Here is a 23,193-nt window from a genome sequence, read left to right as displayed (position 1 = left end):
AATGGAGTATCCAATACAGATCATGTTCAGCAGAAAGGAAACGGTGACGGCAAAAGTCAAAACACACGCTACTCTCCCAGCAAAGGCAGAGAGCAGGCTTACCCTCTGAACACTTGCTGCTGTCCTCGCCCCAGCGCGGCTAGCGTAGCATCCTTCAGTATAGTCTGTAGGCCCTTATCCACGGAGACCTGGGCAATGCCGGCCCCCATTAGCCCTGCGCCAAGAATGGCGAGCTGCCTGAAAGGAAAGGATGAAATGACTTTTGGTATAAATCTTAATGAATTCAGTAAAAGTGGGAGATTGCCCAGGTCATCTTCCAATAAACCAACTAAAGCAGGGACAACAATAAGGTATTTAAAATAATTTTTACCTACAAAAAGATATCTTTCATAAATGACTGATTTTCAAAGTTAAATGCAAAAATCCATTAGGTCTAAAAGAATTGGTCTACCCAAGAAGACAGAATTATACTGATCTTCAATCATACCTGAGATCACTGAAAACAAAACAACATGGATTACGCTTAAATTAACGAGTATTTTTCTTCAAACAAAAGCTAACTTGCAGTGATAGGCCTAAAGACTAATCTCTCTTTTACCAACCACTTACTTGCTAGTGATTTTGCCATTTTCCAGTCATCTTTCATTTCTCTTGAAATGTGTGCCTTTCTCACCCCTTACCTGGATTGGTTCAAAAGCCTCTTGGATGGTTTCTTTGCTTCCAGACCTTACCCCTCCCTCAAACACCTCCATACACGCACATTACTGCCTTTTCCACCCCTGAATTCCCTTGAACTTATCAGGACCATTTGGTTTACCCCACAGTATTTTAGAACAGCTTCATGTACATCATTTTTGTCTCATCAACTAAATTCTAAGCTTTTTGAGGGATAGAGATCATGTCTGATGACTCTTTTTAGTTTTCCATAGTTTTGGAACAATATGCCATTTTCCCATAAGTAACTAAAAAAAATTTTCAGAACAACTTCCTTCATAAAAGAAGCCCAAGTTTACAACACCATAGACCTAAATTAGAGTTGTTTCATTCAAAACAATTCTGATTATAATGTTCAAAAATCATATTCAAGACCTGAAAAGGCACCCTAACTTCAACTCCTGGGAGCATCTTTCAAATGCAGCTTTGTGATAATACACATTTTGATATGGTGAGTGTTAAGTAACTGGAGAACATGAGAAAATAGGGTAGAAAAACATAAAGAATAGGAGCTGAAAAAATTATTCATGTATTTGCTGCACCAAAATTAAAAATTTGCTTGACAAATGACAACAGGTATAGCAGACAAAGGATTACTACTGGGGAAATATAAAGAACACACATATCAATTAAAAAAGACAACCCAATAAAATGGGCAGGGGTTTATATAAAGCAATTCATAGAAAATGAAAACAAATTGCCAATAAAATGCCCAATTTCCCTAATAATCTGGGAAATGCAAATTTAAAAAAATGTATTCTCTCCCCATCAGATTGGCAAAAATTTTAAAAGTAACAGTGAGGGTATAAAAAATTTTGTTCTTTCATGCATGGTTGATAGAAGTATATACTTTGCCCTATATAGGAGGTCAAATGTATTAAAACCAAAAATTGCATCTTCTACGACCCAGTAATTCTACTATCTGCTCTAGAGAAATGCACTTATGCACAAGATGATATGCTGTGATGAACAGTCATACAATGTTTACAATAATGAAAAATTGGAAGTCATCAATCTTTCAGTAGAAGAAGAAAAGGAACAAGTTAACTGGTATGTACCCACATACACAGTCTCCAAGTCGTACCACTGACTAAAAAGGATTATTATAGGATTCATACTGAAGGATTCCTTTTATATTAAAACATTCAAACCATAAACACAAAACATTCATCTAGTATTCAAACTTCCTTATAATAGTTTAAAAAAGGAGATTAAGAATGCATTCTTTGCATAAAAAATTAATTTATAAAAAGAGAAAATACATAAGGAATTCAAATTATTATCCGAGGCAAGGGAGAAGAGGCCTAGAGAGACAGAAGTAGAACTATTACTGACAACTGGGAAAGCAGGAAGGGGGATGCCCTTTCTTCAATGATTTTTATTAAATTTTCAGTTCAACCTATTCTGCCTTGCATACCTTATAATTTATTCTTCATTTCTAAGATGATGTTACCTTTTTTCAATTCATTTCCCAAGTTAGGTCAACTCTTACATCATCCTGTTTTTCTGCCCATTTAATTCTGAGTTTTTGAACTTCTGATTCAAAGTGATTCTTTTCTTATCTGTAAATATTTATTTAAGGATATATAATTCAAGTTTGGAAGCATTCTGCTATAGTTTTGCATTGTGGTTGTTTTGGGGGGAGAATTTTTGTAAGCTTAAGTATTTTGATTCTCATTTTCTTATTTCTTCTTACATGAGTTTCACATGCACGCTGCCTGTCTTTTCTGTGTACTGGTACACAATAACAGCTTCTCCAGGTGGTATTATATGCTATCTGCATATAACAGTAAGAGTTACATGCAGACCAGAGTAGGAGTCAGGAGTGGCTAATCAGCTTAAGAGTAAACATTTTATAATTTAATATTTTTTAAATTAATTAATTAATTTATGGCTGCGTTGGGTCTTCGTTGCTGCACGCGGGCTTTCTCTAGTTGCAGCGAGCAGGGGCTACTCTTCATCGTGGTGCACAGGCTTCTCATTGCAGTGACTTCTTTTGTTGCGGAGGACGGGCTTTAGGCATGCGGGTTTCAGTAGTTGTGGCTCGTGGGCTCGGTAGTTGCGGCTCGCAGGCTCTAGAGTGCAGGCTCAGTAGTTGTGGCGCAGGGGCTTAGTTGCTCCGCGGCATGTGGGATCTTCCCGGACCAGGGCTTGAACCCGTGTAACCGCTGGCAGGCGGACTCTCAACCACTGTGCCACCAGGGAAGTCCAATTTAAAATTTAAGAGTAATTTTTGTAGTATGTATAAAGAGATTCAGATTTAAGTGGCCATATCATCATTCCACTGCAGCGTGGAAGTAATTCATCTCACCCACTGAATGCAAGATATTGTCAACATTAGGTGGTACACAGACAACCCGACTGATACCGATCACCACGTGTGCTGGAGAAGCAGTTACAGTTGTATTTCATATTCTAATTTGGAAATCAGCCCTCTTGGCAAGAATCTTGTCTTCTCGCCTGGGCTTCCTCTTAATTTCCTCTTCTGCTCTGGATTGCAATCTCATTAAATGCGAGCGGCTGGGGAAGGTAGTAACATGAGCTGCTTTCACAAATCCCTCTCTGTAATTCAGGTAGACAGTGTTCCTCAACCTCAGCACTGCTGACATTTTGGACTGGATACTTCTTTGTTGTGGGGCTGTCCTGTGCACTGTAGGATGTTTAGCAGCATTCCGGGCCTCTGGCCACCAGATGCCAGTACCATCCCTCCCTCCCCAGCTGTGACAACCAAAAATATTTCCAGAGATTGGCAAGTGTCCCCTGGTGGCAACGTTGCCCAGGTTAAGAACCACTGAGCAAGGGGGTGAGTTTAGGGGCATTACTAAACTTAAGATGCTGAAGAGCTATTTAGGCAGCATAACACTGAAAGGCTCGCTGAAGAGAATAGATATGAAACAGGTAAGTAGGCTCTCAAACGCTTAGGCTGTAAGCTAAACGAAGGACAAGGCTTTAACGACTAGAATGAGGCTTTACTTTTTTTAATGAGGGAGAAGTGTGAGTTCCCAGAGAGGGTATCTCAAGTCACAGAGAGAGACAAGGTCATTAAACAGCACATAGTGTGTGTACTGGTTTAGGAAGGGGAAACCTAAACCATATTTCTAGGGGACATCAATACTGAGACAAAAATGCCTCTACAGGAGACATCAGAGAGGTCAGGAGAAAACTCAGCACAGGCAGAACTCTGAAAGCCAAAAAATCCTTCGTAGGAATAGGGATCTAAAGTGCTCAGGACAGAAGAGGTTTAGGGCAAGACGGAAGGCATAAATCTAGCTCTATGGATCTTCAGAGACATCGACAAGCGTAGCATGTGCTGAAATCCACAGGGGCTTCCTACGTAGAGCTGACTTACTTAACCTCCTTCTGCGGAGCTCCAAATTTATTCTTCTTGCATAGGGTCTGACCACGGTAAAGTCCCATCAAGGCTTTTGATTCTTTGGTCATTGCAAGCTCTCCAAATTTCTGGAAAAAGGGAAGAAGAAAAGGTAGAACTTCTCAGTCTTGTAGACGTGGATTCTTTGGGGTCAGTTTCTCTGCAGAGCAGAGGTAACACATGCAAAGCCTCAGGTCCTGAGCTGCTGAAGTTGGTCTCCTGCTGAGCATCTTTCTTTAACTCTCCTCATCTGTTCCACTTCCAACTACTGCTTTGAAAGGTTCTGGATATAACTGAGCTCTCAGATTCTCTACACCAGAGGCTGTGGTAACTTTTTTCATGGAATTAGAGTGTCAGAGCCAAAACGGACCAATCATCTCAACCACCTCTCTCATTTTAAAGACTGGGAAGAGGAGGCTCAGAACTTGACCTCGCTCAAAGCCACACTGCCTCAAAGGGGCAGAAACAGAACTTGAACCCAGGCAGTATGACTCCCAACTCCAGTTCTCCTTCCAGGGTAGCAGGCTGCCCCATGTGCTATCTGCCACTTTAAAAGGACCTTAACACTTACAGAGAACAAGTCTCAACTTAGTGGGAAAGAGCATGAGATTTAGAGTCTGTATTTGAAAGAACTGAGTTTAAAGACTGGCCCTGCCATTTCCCAGTTGTGAAGCTTTCTTCATCCTTAAAATGGGAAAAACAATACCTATTTTACAGTATTGTTGTGGGAAGTAAATGCAAACACTAGTAAAATGACTGGGCCTCAATGTTAGCTATTACCATCATCAATATTACTAGAATTTACTGGTACGATTACATGGTTGCAAAGAGCACTTAAAAGAAGGAATCCCTCTAATAATGTTGCCTTCATGTCTGAAGAGAACATGAAACAATGTTCTACTAATCTTGGCAAAGTAGGTTCTATTCAATAAACCAGTGATTTTCAAACCACGGGTAGAAATCTATCAGTGGTCTTGAATTTAGCAGGTTGTGATAAGTAGAATAAATAGAAAATACTGAGTACAGTGTACAGGCTAATTATTTTGGGAAATATGCTTCAATCTTTCTGTACATATGTATATGTGTACCTGGTGATAATGTAAAAGAATTAATCAGAGTGCACTGCAGTAAGCAACCCAGTATAAGAAATGTTTTCTCTGGAACTTGTCCTGAGCTCTTCAGATATCTTTTATTCTATTACTGAAGAGCAATCATCCTTCAATGATTGCTTAAAACTTCAAAACAACCCAAACAACTAAAATCTACAATACCACCAACTTGTTAGGAAGTGGAAGGGGTGAGGTTGGTTCGTGTGTTGCTCTGTTTTCTTGTCTTGGTGGGTGCAAAACATTTCCCTTCATTTCCTAATTCACCAAAGGAAGGCTGGGCTTCACAGGTTTATCTGCAGGCTCTAACAAGAACCATATTTTTGTATCCATGTACTCACTTTATCACAACAAAACCAGCCCAACTACAGAACAAAAAGTCCAAATGATTCCTTTTGAAAGGATTCTAACCCTGCCCCTGCTTTTCCTAGTTACACCCTCCTTATTGAGAGCAAGTTCAAATATCTGGGACTACTGTGGTTTTCTTAGCACCTACTTGCTCACTGAGATTAATCGTAAGAAATGACAACCACTGGAGGAAAACATTTTTTTACTAGGCTTTGAATACTTTACCTTTTTTCAGTTTTACACAGCATTGTGGATCTCGCTTTTTCTGTCTCTAATAATAAAACACTGAAAGGAAATAATTTTACCTGAGATTCAGAAAGATAGCCAGCATCACTCCCTTGCTCAATCCCAGTCTTCACTACCTAAAAAACAGATGAAGTACTTGTTGGAATCGATTGGCAAGATACACAGTAATGCTGAAAAAAGTGGCTAGTGTTGTTAGTCTTCAAAGAGTAAGTCAATAGTCTAGACTGGAGTGAGAAAGAGAAGAGGACGGAGTGCCTTATTGCTTAAGACTGACTTAATTCTCCATGTCTGAGGCTACTGCTCAACCTAGTATACAATGGAAGGAAATAAAACAGAAGGAAAGAGAATTAAGAAGTCAGAATAGGAAAAGAGCACAGAGGTTCCACAGCTCAAACTCCACCTCCTTATCCTTTGAATCCTGTTATTTTGTCAGAGAAAGAGTTGTCATCACCCCTTTCTGAGTCCAATAATAGGTTTACCTTTTCCTCTTAACTCCCTTCCCTCCTGCTTGAATTATTCTTCCGGCTCCTCTCCTGTTCTCCAAATGTGGGCAGGTCCCCAAAGTTCCACTTGCAGCCCATTTCCCCCTCTATTTATTCTTCCTCAGGAACATCATTTAGTTTATCACATTAATCATGAACTCCATGAAATTCAATTTAACATTTGGGGTTAAGTACTAACCTAAGTACAATAGCAAGTATAAAAGAAATAACCCTGTATTCAATCACCATAATTTAATGGTGATTAAAAAAAAAAACCAAATAAATCTATATCCTTAATCGACTTCTCTGTCTAAACTACTGTTGCTTGAATTTCCTGAATACCTAATCTCAACACTTCTAAACCTTGACTCCTAACTCTCTTTGGCAAGTCTCTTACTACCTTCGTATTGTTGCTTTTACTATTCTATTTCGGGGTCTTATTCAAACTTCAAGTCTGAATTACCAGAACAGTTTCCTAGTTCATTGATCTACTTTGTCTCTGTTTCTAATCCATTTTTACTCACTGCCATGAAAACGGTTCTCTATGATCTATATAGGACAAAGATGAAATTTCTTAATTAATTACTGTCTACCTTTTGAAATCCACCTTTGGTCTGCCTTTCTGAAGACACTGCATTATCCTCCTACAAAAACTGATCTGATTTGATGTTCCTTGAAGAGCCTCATGCTTTCCAGCTTCTGTAACTTTGCTCAAAATGCCCATCCTACCTGGCTTTCTCATCATGTATTCTCTAACAATTTCAGGGATCGTTCCCTCCTCAGTGAATTTAGCAAACCTCCTCTGTCCCAGTTAGCTGGCGTTAACCCTATGCAGCTACATACCGCCCCATCCTGCCATCTGCCTTACCACATATATGTGTTTAATCTCCCCAACCCAGACTGTGTGAGGTGAATGGAAGTAGGGGACCACGTTTCATATTTTATATACTTTGGTGTCTTTGGCTCAAAATATACCTGTTGACTAATTCATTCTCCAATTCTGAAATCTTTGATTATTGATCTTGTCTTCAATTATTGCTCTTTTGATCTGGGACTTTCCAGATTGAAGATTTTATAAGTTTTAAAGTCTACCTTGAGACAGATGTTACTTCAACTCTGTGATCATTTTAATCATCCTCCTTGAGCTTTTCCAGAACTTCTCTATATCATTACATCTTTTCATAATTATGGCAATGGAAAGTCAATGAGACATTTTAGGTAATGACAATGGTTTTGACTAAGGACAGAATACAGCCATTAATTTTGTTTCAACTACCTCTTAATTAATGTCCAATATTTTACTGGTTTTGTTATACTGATATGACATAGGTTCCTTTCTTGGTTTATAACTGGTAATTTTAAGCTCATCAACTAAAAAGTATGCCTGGCACTAATTTTCCCCAAATATCCATTTATATAAATCCTCATAGCTTGCTATGCTCTTGTGTTATTTTTGGTAAGTACTTTGATAGTAGCATGAGGAACTTCAGTACTGGCAAACATGGTGCAGAATGGCAATGAAGAGTAGTTGCTCTAGACAAAGGGAAGAAACATGAGAAATGTGGGAGTACGGGGTAAAAACTCACATCAATTATTTTCAGAGGTGCAGGATAAAGGCCTTTGGTCTGCTTTCGTACTCTTTCTTCCACCTTTTTGTAAATCTGTTGCCTGACAAATGGAATACTCATGGCATACGATGTCAATTCTGTAAGGTAAAATGCTTTTAGATCCTTACTGGAAAGAGCCCAGCCTCCCTTGTTAGTTTGTTCTGTAAACTCCATAAAAACACAGTGATTCTAGCTATCTGAAAGAACTGCTCTTTACTCTGACATAAACAATCTAAATTTCAACCTAAGCACTTCTTTAAACATTAGTTGGTAAGTATTAAAGCTTGGTGTTGGGTACATGGGTGTTTATTACACTGTTACATTATTCTATTTTGGTATTATTTAAATTTTTCCAAAATAAAAAATTTAAAAAAAAAGTCTTTAACCAGTGTAAGGTCCAGGACTTGAGCCTAGAGAAGAGTTATTGCATCCTTTAAGGTTGACTTTACACTTAAGAGTAAATAATGCACTCACCTCTTCCTCATTTCGGATTTATAGAAAATAAAATTAAATTCCCTGGAAAGAAGCTTTGCCTTAGTTCTTTAATAATGACACTCACTTTCTACCAATCCCTTGTCTCTCTTTGGAGAGATCTTTTTATCAGCTAGTCCTTTAGCAAAAGTAATTGCAACTTCTTCTAGGTATTCAATTGTCCGTTCCTCTGGAGGTTTTATTCCTGGTCCTGTAAAGACGAACACAACAGACTGGAATGTAAATCAGGCTTGCATCAGTCCCAGGTGGGCAAAACCCAGGCAGGCCAAAGCCGAAGGCTCCAGCACCCACTTTCAGCGCAGCTTTCTAAGTCTGACTAGAGACCGGTAGGTGGCAATGTCATGAACTATGCACTCAAAAAGAGAAGTCACACTGAGCGAAGGTGCAACAACCTCCTCCTGGTAGAAAACAAGTCTTAAGCCCTATTTAAGTCTGGCCTCCACTTCTGAGTAGGATGTATTATGTCTCATGAGGCCTGTTTTCTTGCTGCAAAACTGGAAAACAAAAAATCAATTGCAAAATCACATTTGTAAAGACACTGGAGAGCTGTGGAAGCAACAAAGGTTATATGAACAGAATTCCAGAGAGGGAAGAGCCTGTCCAATGTGAACTGATGATTGCTGGACATTGTCTTTCCTGGGGGTACATGATGCTTTTGGGTGTGGGCTGAAGATTGGACTTGGCTCAAGCAGAAGGATGCTACTGAGGAAAAGTGAAATGAACAGAGTTTTTGGTGGTCATACACAACAAGTCAGTACTAGAAGAAACCAGACGCAAAGCTAGTTTTCCCGCATGGAACATTTGTGAAGTTCTAAGGTGGTGCAAGAGGCTGGAAGCTAGAGTGAAATCTCTTATAGTGTCATAATGTTTAGCACATGCAGTACTTGTACAGAAAGGGGGACATGCCAAAAACATGCACCTGATTTTTCGCTTGAGGCAGAGCCTGATACCAAACTTGCTGGAGGCAGGAGACAAAGACTCAGAAGAGCCAAAGGCTGTTTTCACACAGCTATGAAAACAGACACTTACCAGGCTCTCAGTCAAAGGCTTGTAAGAGCCACACTGGAGCGAGAGGTGGCTGAGGTTGAAAAGCCGATCTTGTGCCTTCTTATGGTGTATAGGGAACAAAATCCCAGTAGAGGGAGAAGCCTGCAACAATATGCAACCATTCTCCACCTTAAGACATTTGCCCTACTTTCAGCCTCCGTGGAGGAGGAAGAAAATGAACTAAGCCCCAAACGTCTGAATGACAAAAGCGCACAGGGTCCGCAAAAGTCATAATGTAATGCTGGAATTACAGAAGAATACTGGAGAGCAGTTGCTACACAAAAGGAGAGCTCCAGAGATCTACAGAGGGGCCCCTTGAAACTAAGGCGAAGTATCATTCTGCACATGCATGAGAGGAAACTACCTGAGGCCAGGGAAAGAACCAACATAAAGGCATGAAAAGAAGCAAGAAAAACATGGCCTACAGCTAGGAGACAAACTGACCGATAGAAACAGGTGCAGAATTGAAAAGATAGGATAGGGCTTCCCTAGTGGTGCAGTGGTTGGGAGTCCGCCTGCCGATGCAGGGGACATGGGTTCGTACCCCGGTCCGAGAGGATCTCACGTGCCGCGGAGCAGCTGGGCCCGTGGGCCATGGCTGCTGAGCCTGCGCGTCCGGAGCCTGTGCTCTGCAGTGGGAGAGGCCATGACGGTGAGAGGCCCGCGTACCGCAAAAAAAAAAGATAGGATAAGCAGACACAATGTTAGAAAGGTTACTGTGAATTCATGCCATATGTCAAAGAAGGCAGAGCAAAACAGAAACATAATGAAGGGAAATTGAAGATGTGACAATGAATCAACTATTACTTCTAAATATGAGAAAAAAACAATATCTGAAACAAAAAATGTAGGCAATTGGATTAATAGCAAATTATACTGTGAAGAAGAAAAGATCAGGAAACTTGAATACATGGCAAGAGAAATATAAACAGACTGAAAAAGAGAAACAGAGCTTCATTTTGGGACAATATCACGTAATCTAAAATATGTGAGACTGAAGTCTCAGGAAAGGGGTAGGGGACTAAGGAGACAAAAGACTTGTACTCTGAAAACTATAAGACACTGATGAAAGAAATCGAAGATGACACAAACAGATGGGAAGATATACCATGTTCTTGGATAGGAAGAATCAGTACTGTCAAAATGACTATACTACCCAAGGCAATCTACAGATTCAATGCAATCCCTATCAAATTTTCACAGAACTACAACAAAAAATCTTACAATTTGTATGGAGACACAAAAGACCCCAAATAGCCAAAGTAATCTTGAGAAAGAAAAACAGAGCTGGAGGAATCAGGCTCCCTAACTTCAGACCACACTACCAAAAAAAGATTAATCCAGAGGAAAGCAGAAAGAAGAAAAAAGGAACAAAGAACAGATGGGACATATAGAAAACAATCATCAAAATAGTATGGTTCTGGCACAAAAATAGAAATATAGATCAACAGAACAGGATAGAAAGCCCAGAAATAAACCCACACACCCATGGTCAATTAATGTACTACAAAGGATGCAAGACTATACAATGGTGGAAAGACAGTCCCTTCAACAAATGGTGCTGGGAAAGCTGGACAGCTACACGTAAAAAAAATGAAATTAGAACATTCTTTAACACCATACACAAAAATAAACTCAAAATGGATAAAAGACCCAAATGTAAGACGGGATACTATAAAACTTAAAGTAAAACGTAGGCAGAACACTCTTTTACATAAATCACAGTAACATCTTTTTCGATCCACCTCCTAGACTAATGGAAATAAAAACAAAAATAAACAGATGGGACATAATTAAACTCAAAAACTTTTGCACAGCAAAAGGAACCATAAACAAAACGAAAAAACCCATAGAATGGGAGAAAATATTTGCAAACAATGTGACCGACAAAGGATTAATCTCCAAATTTTACTAACAGCTTATGTGGCTCAATATCAAAAAACCAAACAACCCAATCAAAAAATGGGCAGAAGACCTACATAGACATTCCTCCAAAGAAGACATACAGATGGCCAAGAGGCACATGAAAAGATGCTTAACATAGGTAATTATTAGAGAAATGCAAATCATGACTACAATGAAATTATCATCTCACACCAAGCAGAATGGCCATCATCAAAAAATGTACAAACAATAAATGCTGGAGAGGGTGTGGAGAAAAGGGAACCCTCCTACACTGTTGGTGGGAACGTAAATTGGTACAGCCACTATGGAGAACAGTATGGAGGTTCCTTAAAAAAGTAAAAAATAGAGTTACCATATGATCCAGCAATCCCATTCCTGGGCATATATCCAGGGAAAAACATGGTTCAAAAGATATGTGCACCCCCAATGTTCACCACAGCACTGTTTATAATAGCCAAGACATGGAAGCAGCCTAAATATCCGTTGACAGATGAATGGATAAAGAAGATGTGGTACATATATACAATGGAATATTACTTAGCCATTAAAAAGAAGGAAATAAAAAAAAACAAGAAGGAAATAATGTCATTTGCAACAACATGGGTGGACCTGGAGATTATCACACTAAATGAAGTAAATCAGGGAAAGACAAATATCATATGATATTGCTTGTATTCAGAATCTAAAAAAAAAAAATTTGATACAAATGAACTTATTTACAAAACAGAAACAGACTCACAGATGTAGAGAATGAACTTATGGTTACCAGGGGGGATGGGAGGGTGGGAGGGATAGATGGGGAGTTTGGGATTGACATGTACACACTGCTATATTTAAAATAGATAACCAACAAGGACCTACTGTATAGCACAGGGAACCTTGCTCAATATTCTGTAATAACCTAAATGGGAAAAGAATTTGAAAAAGAATAGATACATGTATATGTATAACTGAATCACTTTGATGTACACCTGAAACTAACACAACATTGTTAATCAACTATATTCCAATATAAAATAAAAATTAAAGAAAAATCACCCTGAACAACAACAACAACAAAGAAAAGAAAAGCAGTCGGGGAGATGGAAAAATATTTAAAGAAATAGCCAAGGGCATCCCTGGTGGCACAGTGGTTGAGAGTCCACCTGCCGATGCGGGGGACACGGGTTCGTGCCCCGGTCTGAGAGGATCCCACATGCTGCGGAGCGGCTGGGCCCGTGAGCCGTGGCCGCTGGGCCTGTGCGTCCGGAGCCTGTGCTCCGCAGTTGGAGAGGCCACAGCAGTGAGAGGCCTGCGTATCGCAAAAAAAAAAAAAAAAAAGAAATAGCCAAAAAGTTTCCAATTTTGATGAAAACTCCAAGCTCACTATCTAAGAAGCTCAATGAATCCCATATACAGCAAACATTTAAAACACACACACACACCAAGGCACATCATAAATAAATTGCTAAAATCAGTAATAAAGGGAAAACGTGAGAGCAGTTTGGGGAGGATTGGGGTAGGAGTGGAGAAGACACATTATATACAGATGACCAAAGATAAAAATGACACAGACTTTTCCTCAGAAATTATGCAAGCGACAACACAATGTAAATATCTATACAGTACCAAAAGGAAAACACTGGAAATCTGGGATTCTATACCTATCAAAAATACCTTTCGAAAATGAAGACTTTTTCAAACAAATCAAAAAGTGAGAGAATTAACTGCCAGCAGACCTACACTATAGAGCATGTTGAAGGAAGTTCTTCAGGTTGGAGGAAAATCAAGCCAGGGAACCTGGATCTATACAAAGAATAAAGAGCACCAAAAATGATAAATATATGAGTAAACAGAAAAGAATCATCTCATTTTTTAAATCTCTTTAAAAGATAATTGTTTAAAACAAAAATAGTAATACGCTAAGGAACGTATAATACATGCAGAAGTATAACAAGAATAGCAAAAGAATGGGGGGAAATGAAAGTATACCCTTTAAAGGTTCCTACCTTACATGTGAAATGATATATCAAGACAGATTACATGTTAAAGATGTATGCTGGATTTCCCTGGTGGCACAGTGGTTAAGAATCTGCCTGCCAACACAGGGGATACAGGTTCAAGCCCTGGTCCGGGAAGATCCCACATGCCACGGAGCAGCTAAGCCCATGCACCACAACTATTGAGCCTGCACTCTACAGCCCGCGAGCCACAACTACTGAGCCCGTGTGCCACAACTAATGAAGCCTGCACACCTAGAGCCCATGCTCTGCAACGAGAGAAGCCATCCCAATGAGAAGCCAGAGCACTGCAATGAAGAATAGCCCCCGCTCGCCGCAAGTAGAGAAAGCTCGCGTGCAACGACAAAGACCCAACGCAGCCAAAGATAAATAAATAAGAAAAAAAGAAAATGATGTATGCTGTAAACCCTAGAGCAACCATTAAAAGGGTAAAGCAAAGTAAAAGTCCAACAGTGAAGATAAAAAATGATTAATCCGGGTGGAATTCCCCGGCAGTCCCATGTTTAGGACTCTGTGCTTCCACTGCAGGGCAGATGGGGTCAATGCCTGCTCGGGGAACTAAGATCCCTCATGCTACATGGCATGGCCCCCCCCCCCCCAAAAAAAAAAAGATTAATCCAGAGGAAAGCAGAAAGAAGAAAAAAGGAACAAAGAACAGATGGGACATATAGAAAACAAGCAGTACTGAACGAAGCCGAAATGCCAGAACCATGTTGGTAGGGTAGAGGAAATATTAAAAGGCTTAAGGAAACTGGAATGTTAGCCTGGATTTATCATGCTGGACCTGCTCAGCCCCCCTGGAAGGGTCAGAGGACACACCTTTCACCACGACCAAGAGAAATCAACTTAGGAGGGGAGTCCCAGCATCCTTGAAGAGCTCTGTGGTTGCTCCTCTCTGTAGGTCAGAAATTACAGTGGGAACTGCTACCATCAACTAGGATCCCTAAACGCAGTGGGGATAATGGGATTCTGGGGTGGCAGGGGCCAAGGAGCAACACTCAATTGCCAAAAGCAAATGGGGCATGGCTACCAAACTGGAGAGCAGAGCCAAAGTAAATAGTAATCAGAATAGTTTGACTTGTGGAGACCTATGGCGTTGGCTAGTTTATCATGGCATTCCTAGGAAAGAAACAGATGATGGGTGGCCCACTGGATTCAGAATTCTAGGTCTAGTAAACCTAAGAATAACGTGAATTACCAAAGAGAGTCATCAGACATCCCTGGTGGCACAGTGGTTAAAAATCCGCCTGCCAATGCAGGGGACATGGGTTCGAGCCCTGGTCCAGGAAGATGCCACATGCCACGGAGCAACTAAGCCCGTGCGCCACAACTACTGAGTCTGCACTCTAGAGCCTAAGAGCCACGACTACTGAAGCCCGCACGCCTAGAGCCCGTGCTCCGCAACAAGGGAAGCCACCGCAATAAGAAGCCCGAGCACCGCAACAAAGAGTAGCCCCCGCTCCCACAACTAGACAAAGCCCGTGCGCAGCAACGAAGACCCAACGCAGCCAAAAATAAATAAGTAAATAATTGTTTTTAAAAAAAGAAAGGAAAGAGAAAGTCATCGCCCTCATCAATTCTCAGAAATGAGCCAGTTTAAAGACCCAGAACCCCTTGAATAAAGGGGAGGTTGTAGCTCCTTGAGGGAATTATACTGTTAGTCTTCCCCAAAGGGACTCTATGGTCATTTACCTTGAGGAAAGGGAAATAATCAGACTTTTGGGGGATACTGGACACTGGCTCGGAACTGAGAGTAATTCCAAAAGACTCAAAATGTTATTGTGATCCACCAGACAGGACAGGGGTTTATAAGGTCATGTGATAAAAGGATTATTAGCTCAGTTCTATCTCAGTGGGCCTAGTGGGTTCCTGAACTCATCCTTTGGTTACTTCCAGAATGCACGATTGAAATAGATATCCTCAGCAACTAGCTCCTTGACCTGTGGAATAAGGACTACTATAGTGGGAAAGGCCAAGTGAAAGCCACTAAAACTGCCTCTACCCAGAAAAATAGTAAAATAAAAGTAATACTGCATTCCTGGAGGGACTACAGAGACTGGTGCCACCATTAAGGACTTGAAAGATGCAGGAGCGGTGACTCCCACTGCATCCTCATTCAATTTACGTATTTTTGGCCTGTGCAGAAACCAGATGGCTCCTGCAGAATGACAGTGGACTATGGTAAACTTAATCAGGTGGTAACAGCAACTGCCGCTGGTATTCCAGATGCAATTTCATTGCCTGAGCAAGTCAACACATCTCCTTTTACCTCTTGTGTATTTGCTGATCTGGAAAGTGCTTTTTTCCTTGATAGCTGGTAGTAAAGACTACCAGAAGCAGTTTGCTTTCAGCTGGAAAGGCCTGCAATATACCCTTACTGTCTTACCTCAGGAGTGATCAGTTCTACATCCATAAGTCATAATTTAGCCCACACGGACCTTGATTGCCTTTTCCTTCCAAAAGATACCATGCCAGTTCATTACATGGATGATATTATGCTGAATGGACCTGGTGAGCTGGAAGTACCAACTACTCTAGACATATCCATGTTAGTGAAATTTCTAGGGGTCCAGTGGTATGGGGCATGCTGAGACATTCCTTCTAAGGTGAAGGATAAGTTGTTGCATCTGGCCCCTCCCACCACAAAAAACAGGCACAACACCTAGTGGATTTTGGAGGCAACATCTTTTTTGGATGTGCTACTCTAGCCCCTTTACTGAGTAACTTGAAGGCTGCTAGTTTCGAGTTGGGCTTAGGACTAGAATAGCTGTTCTGCTCTTTAGACCATACGATTCAGACCTGAAGGCGCCTGAAGCATCAGTGGTAGACAGAGATGCTGTCTGGAGTCGTTGGCAGGCCCTACAGGCGAATCAGAGTACAGATCCTTAGGAATTTGGAGCAAAGCCCTACCATCCTCTGTTAATAATTACTATCCTGCTGAGAAACAGCTTTTAGCTTCCTACTGGGCCTTAGTGGAGACTCTAAGCTTAACCATGGGCCAAGTTACTATGTGATCTGAGCTGCCTGTCATGAAATGGATGCTGTCTAACCCACTAAGCCATAAAGCTGGGTGTGCGCAACAGCACTCCATTATCAAATGGAAGTGGTATACATGAGACTGGGCTTGAGCAGACCCTAAAGGTACAAGTTGCATGAGGAAGTGGCCAAAATACCCTTACTCCTGCTTCCCTCTCTCAGCCTGCACCTATGGCCTCATGGAAGTTCCCTATGAGCAGCTGACTGGGAAAGAGAAAACTCAGCAAAGAATGTGAAAATATTTGTGTTTCATGTGAATGGTCAACAAGGGGTGATCTCAAAGAGGATTTTAATGATCGAGTGGAAAAGATAATCCATCCTGTGGATACCAGTCAGCCTCTTTCCCCAGTCACCCCTGTCACTGCCCAATGGGCTCATGAACAAAGTGGCCATGATGGCAGGGATGGAGGCTGTGCGTGGGCTTAGCAACAACTACTCACCAAGGCCAACCTGGGTGCAATCACTGTTCAGTGCCCAATCAGCAGCACAGAGCAACACTGATTGTCTCATACCAGGACCCTCCCAAGGTGATCAACATTCTGGCAGATTGACTACACTGCACTGCTTTCGTCATGGAAAGGGCAGCACTCTGTTCTTACTGGAATAGACACTTATTGCGGGTATGAATTTGCCTTCCTGGCATGCAATGCATCTGCCAAAGCTACCATTTGTGGACTTATGGAATGCCTTATCCACCATCACGTATCCCACACAACACTGCTTCTGATCAAGCAACTCCCCTCACAGTAAATGGAGTGTGGCAATGGGCCATGCTCATGAAATGTACTGAACTCACCACGTGCCCCATCACCGTGAAGCAGCTGGATTGAGAGAATGTTGGAATAGACTTTTAAAGACTCAGAGCACTAGGTAGGTGGTAATACTTTGTAAGGCTAGGGCAGTATCACCTAGGATCCTGTATATGCTCTAAATCAACCTCCAATATACGGTGTCGTATCTTCCATAGCAAGGATTCACGGGTCCAGGAATCCAGAAGTACATATAGAGATGGCTCTGCTACTACCCCTAGTGATCTACCAACAAAGAATGTGCTTCTGTCCTACAACCTTAGGTTCTGCTGGTCTAGAGGATTTAGTTCCAAAGTCCATCAGGAGACATAACAATGATTCTATTGAACTGGAAGATGAGACTGCCATCTGGTCACTCTGGGCCCCTCATGCCTCTGAAACAGGCAGAGAAGGGATTACTATACTGGCTGGGGTGATTAATCCTGATTACCAGGGGAAGTTGGGTTGCTACTACAATGAAGGTAAGGGAGAGTATGTCTCAAATATGGGAGATCTCTTGGGGTGTCTCTTAGGGCTACTGTGACCTACAATTATTTAGTGGAAAATTACAACAATCCAATTCATGCAGGACTGCTAGTGGCCCAGACCTTTTAGGAATGAAGGTCACCCTACCAGACAAAGAACCGTGACCAGCTGATGTACTCCCTAAGGGCAAAGGAAATATGGAATGGGTAGAAGTAGGTAATTATAAATACCTGTTATGGCCACATGACTATTTGCAGAAATTGAGGGGTCCAGGCCTAACCAAAAACCTATGTGATATTTCAGGTCCAAGCAAAGGCAATTACAGGCCTCGCAGGCATCATGGAGAAAGCTGTCCTTCCCATACCAGACTTGGTGCCCAGCCGACGCACTGCAGTCTTTAATGGGAGTTGCAGTCAATGACTCAGGTCTCCCTGACTGGCTATGCTCTTACATACATTTTCATTCCGAGCCCATGTGCCTTCATTCCTAAGTCTCTTTATATGGGACCTTCAACCGAGGTCTTCTTCAGGTACCTCTGCTAAGGCCTCCTTACTGGGGGAGTAAAGAGAAACCTTAAAGACATTTTCCCTCACTCTGACTCAATTCTTTTCCACTCCTAGCTCTCACTATTTTAAACAGCAAAATCACAAACAAAAAGCACAAAATGAGGAAAACGTGGCAGTAAATAGACCATGGAAAGGACACTTGCTGGTTTTATAAAAGCTGAAATGAGAAGGCAGACAGTGCCTTGTTTGACTTCAGCTGGGAACATGTGCGTTGGGAGACTTGAATCTTTTGCCACTCTGTACGTGTCTATGAATGACTGCAAAAGAACCACGAGTATCACTTTTGGGGTTATGACAAATGTTAGTGAGTAGGCAAATTCACAGACAGGGAACCTCAAATAATAAGGATCGACTATACTCTGATCACAGCAGAATTCAACTAGAAACCAATAACAGAAAGATATCTGAATCATTCCCAAATATTTGGAAACTAAACAACATACTTCTAAATTATACATGGGCCAAAGAAGAAATCACTAGAGAAATCTGAAAATATTTGACCTTTATGGAACTGAAAACATAACATTAAAACATGCAGATAAAGCAATGCCAAGAAGAAAATGTATAGCTTTTTTTGTCTTTTTTTTTTGGCTGTGTCGCACGGCTTGCAGGATCTTAGTTTCCCAACCAGGGATTGAACCCAGGCCCCAGGAGTGAAAGTGCCAAGTCCTAACCACTGAACTGCCACGGAATTCCCAATATATAGCTTTAATGCTTATGTTAGAAAAGAAGAAAGGCCTAAAATCAATGAAAGAAACTAGTTTCTAGTAAGAAACTAGAAAAAGAAGAGCAAATTAAATCCAAAAGCAAGCAGAAAGAAATAAATAATAAGACAGCTGAAATCAATAAAACAGCAAACAAAACCAATGGAATTAAAAGCTGATTCTTAGAAAAGATCAATAAAACTGATAAATTTCTAGCCAGACTCATCAGGGAAAAAACAGAAGACACAAATTAGCAATATCAGGAATGAAAGAGGAGCATCATTATAGAGTGTAAAGATATGAAAAGAATAATAATAAAGTATTATGAACAACTTTATTTTTTTTTAACTTTTGAAAAAATATTTATTTATTTATTTGGTTGTGCTGGGTCTTAGCTGCAGAAGGCAGGCTCCTTAGTTGTGACATGCCAACTCTTAGTTGCAGCATGCATGTGGGACCTAGTTCCCGGACTAGGGATCAAACCTAGGGCCCCTGCATTGGGAGTGTGGAGTCTTATCCACTGAGTCACCAGGGAAGTCCCTGAACAACTTTATTGAAATAAATTTGTCAATTTAAATGAAATGGACAAAATCTTTGCAAAACTAACAACTACAGCTCACTCAAGAAATGGTGAACCAACCTGGGGCTTCCCTGGTGGTGCAGCGGTTAAGAATCCGCCTGCCAATGCAAGGGACATGGGTTCGAGCCCTGGTCTGGAAAGATCTCGCATGCCGCAGAGCAACTAAGCCCATGCGCCACAACTACTGGGCCTGCGAGCCACAACTACTGAACCCACATGCCACAACTACTGAAGCCTGCTCGCCTAGAGCCCGTGATCCGCAACAAGAGACACCACCACGATGAGAGGCCTGCGCACCTCAACGAAGAGTAGCCCCCACTCACCGCAACTAGAGAAAGCCCGTGCACAGCAATGAAGACCCAACACAGCAAAAAAACTAATTAAATAATTTTTTTTTTAAAATTAAAAAAAAAAAGAAAAGAAATGGTGAACCTGCACTGCTATGTATAGAATGGATAGTTAATAAGGACCTGCTGCTGTGTAGCACAGGGAACTCTACTCAATGCTGTGTGGTGACCTGTATGGGAAGAGAATCTAAAAAAGAGTGGATATAAGTAAATGTATGGTGATTTGCTTTGCTGTACACCCAAAGCTAACACAACATTGTAAATCAACTATACTCCAATTAAAAGAAAAAAAAGGAAAGAAAGAAAAAAGAAATAGTGAACCTGGGAATTCCCTGGTGGTCCAATGGTTAGGACTTGGTGCTTTCATGGCCAGGGGCCTGGGTTCAATCCCTGGTGAGGGAACTAAGGTCCTGCAAGCCACGTGGCAAGGCCAAAAAAAAAAAAAAAGGAAAAAAGAAATAGTCAACCTGAATAGCCCCATATCTACTAAGGAAATTGAATTCATAGGTTATAACCTTCCCAAGAATCAAAACTCCAAGTCCATATAACTTCACTGGTGAATTTTATCAAGGATTTAAGGAAAATATAATACCAATTCTATGCAAAATCTTCCAGAAAATTGAAGAGGAAGAAATATTTCCAACTCATTTTATGAAGTCAGAATTACCCAGATATCAACACCAGGCAATGATATCACAAGAAAAAAAATATTATTCCTGAGACCATTATCTCTCATGACCAGACGTAAAAATCCTTCACAAAATTTTAGCTGATTCAGCCGGCACTTAGGATAATACATCACAACCAAGTGAAGTTTACTCCAGGAATGAATTCAATAGTCAAAAATCAATGTAAATGACTTTACTTAATAAACTAAAAGAACTAACCCAAACAATCATCTCATTAGATGCAGAAAAAGCAATACAGTTCTCAGCAAACTATAAATAAGGTACATCTGCAATCTGATAAAGGGTATATATGAAAAACCTATGTAACATTATACACCCTACAGCATCCACGTGAATGTCTCTCTTAAGATTGGAACAAGTTAATAATATCTGCTTTCACTTCAAATCAATATTGTACTAAAGATCTTAGCCACTGCAGTAAGTCAAGAAAAAGAAACACCAACCAGATGGGAAAGGAAGAAGCCAAAATGTCTTTATTTGTAGATAACATGATTATTTATGTAGAAAATCCTTAGGAATCTACAGAAAAACCTAGTAGAACTAATAAATAAATTTAGCAAAATCATAGAATACAAGGTCCACATACGAAAATCATTTGTATTTATATGTTAGTAATTAATGAGAAATTAAAGTTAAAAAAGTATAATGGCACAAAAGTATGAAATACTTAGGTACAAATTTAACAAAATGTGTACAAGATATGTTCAATGAAAAGTATAAAACACTACTGAGAGAAATTAAAGATGACCTTAGTAAACAGAAAGTTATATTATGTTCATAATGAAAACACTCAGTATTTTTAAAATGTCAATTCTCGGGCTTCCCTGGTGGCACAGTGGTTGAGAGTCCGCCTGCCAATGAAGGGGACACGGGTTTGTGCCCCGGTCCGGGAAGATCCCACATGCTGCGAAGCGGCTGGGCCCCGTGAGCTATGGTAACGGGAGAGGCCACAACAGTGAGAGGCCCGTGTACCGCAAAAAAAAAAAAAAAAAAAAAAAAAATCAATTCTCCCCAAATTGATACATTGATTCAATGGAATTCCAATCAAGATCCTAGCAGATGTTTCTGTAGATATGGATGAGATGATTTAAAATTCATATGTAAATGCAAAGAAACTAGAATAGGCAAAATGATATTGAAAGAAGAGAAGCAAGGTGGAGGGTGGGGTCACACTGTCAGATATCAAGATTTACTATAAAACACAATAATCAAGACAGTGTGACACTGTCTTAAGTAAAGACATATAAATTGGAAATAGGAAACCTAGATATAGACCCAATCACTGAGGATCAACTAATTTTCCACCAAGGTGTCAAGGTGTCAATGGGAAGGAAGAGTCTTCTCAAAAAATTGTGCCAGGACATTTTGGATATTCATAATCACATAACAAAAACAACAACAACAACAACTCAATCTTTACCTCACACCAAACATAAACATTAACTTGAAGTAGCACAGACCAAAATGTAAGAGCTAAACTACAAAACTTTCAGAAGAAAACATAGGAGAAAATCTTTGCAATCTTGTTAGGAAAAGATTTCTAAAACACCAATACCATGATCCATAAAAGAAGACTTTGATACATTGGACTTCATCAAAATTAAGAATTTCTACTCTTAGATAATGAAAAGACAAGCCATAGACAGGGAGAAAATATTTGCAAATTACAAATCTCATAAAGGACTTATATCCTGATATATAAAGAACTCTGAAAACTCAATAATAAGAAAAACAGCTAAATCAAACAAAATGGGCAAAACATTTGAACACTTTATCAGAAGATATACAGAAGGCAAATAAACACATGAAATAAGTTCGGTATCTTTGGTCTTTAGGGAAATACAAATTAAACCCCAATGACATATTACTACACTCTTATTGAAATGTTTAAAATTAAAAAGACTGAGCGTGCAAAGTGGTTGTAACTAGAACTCTCATACTCTGCTGGTAAGAATGTAAATGGTATAACCACTTTGGAAAAACAGTTTGACAGGTTCTTAAAAGCTAATAAGCACATCTATCATATGGTCCAGCCAATTCACTCTTCAGTATTTGTCCAAAAGAAATGAAATATTTCTCCACATAAAGACTTGTCAATGAATGTTCATAGCAACTTTATTTAGAATAGCTCTAAATTGGAAACACCTCAAATGTCTATCATTTGGTGAACGGATAAACAAATTATGGTTTATCTATACAATGGAATGACATTCAGCAACAAGAAGGAATACATTGCTGACATATAACAACATGGATGAATCTCAAAAGCAGTATGCTAAATGAAAGACACAAAAAGATACATACTAGAAATGTTCTATTGTATGATTGTGGTGGTGTTTACATAGCTATATACATTTGTCAAAATGCAAACTGTACATTAAACACTGGTAAATTTATTATCATGTAAATAACATCTCAACAATGCTGATTTTTAAGAAATGTAAGAGGGTGATGAACATACAATCTGGAATAGTGGTTTCTTTGGATGAGAAGAGGCAAGGAAATTGTATGGGAGGAAGCAGCACATTAGTAGATGTCCATTATTAATATCCTTAGGTTGGTTGTTTCATACATGTTTATTATATTATTAAAACAGACACAAAAAACTGAAGAATAGTTATCATGGATAATGATACAGGTAATTTAAGAACCAAAAATAATGACTTGATTCAATTCTGTA

The 23,193-nt window shown here is 40.0% G+C and overlaps 1 protein-coding gene across 1 annotated transcript in view; it reads right to left on the bottom strand.

Moving 5' to 3' along the window:
• HADHA (hydroxyacyl-CoA dehydrogenase trifunctional multienzyme complex subunit alpha) overlaps positions 1–23,193 on the bottom strand; it is a 54,325-nt gene that overhangs the window by 18,832 nt on the left and 12,300 nt on the right. Inside the window, exons 8-12 of the mRNA XM_019943109.3 lie at positions 8,433–8,555; positions 7,853–7,971; positions 5,844–5,900; positions 4,064–4,173; positions 103–237 (exon numbers count right to left, since the gene is read on the bottom strand). Coding sequence (XP_019798668.2) covers positions 103–237; positions 4,064–4,173; positions 5,844–5,900; positions 7,853–7,971; positions 8,433–8,555 — 544 coding nt within the window. The remainder of the gene's footprint in view (positions 1–102; positions 238–4,063; positions 4,174–5,843; positions 5,901–7,852; positions 7,972–8,432; positions 8,556–23,193) is intronic.

Source organism: Tursiops truncatus, chromosome 14 (genome assembly GCF_011762595.2).
Source record: "Tursiops truncatus isolate mTurTru1 chromosome 14, mTurTru1.mat.Y, whole genome shotgun sequence".
In the NCBI taxonomy this organism is placed as follows: Eukaryota; Metazoa; Chordata; class Mammalia; order Artiodactyla; family Delphinidae; genus Tursiops; species Tursiops truncatus.
The sequence above is the reverse complement of the archived record's forward strand: the minus strand, read 5'-3'. Positions and strand labels throughout refer to the sequence as shown.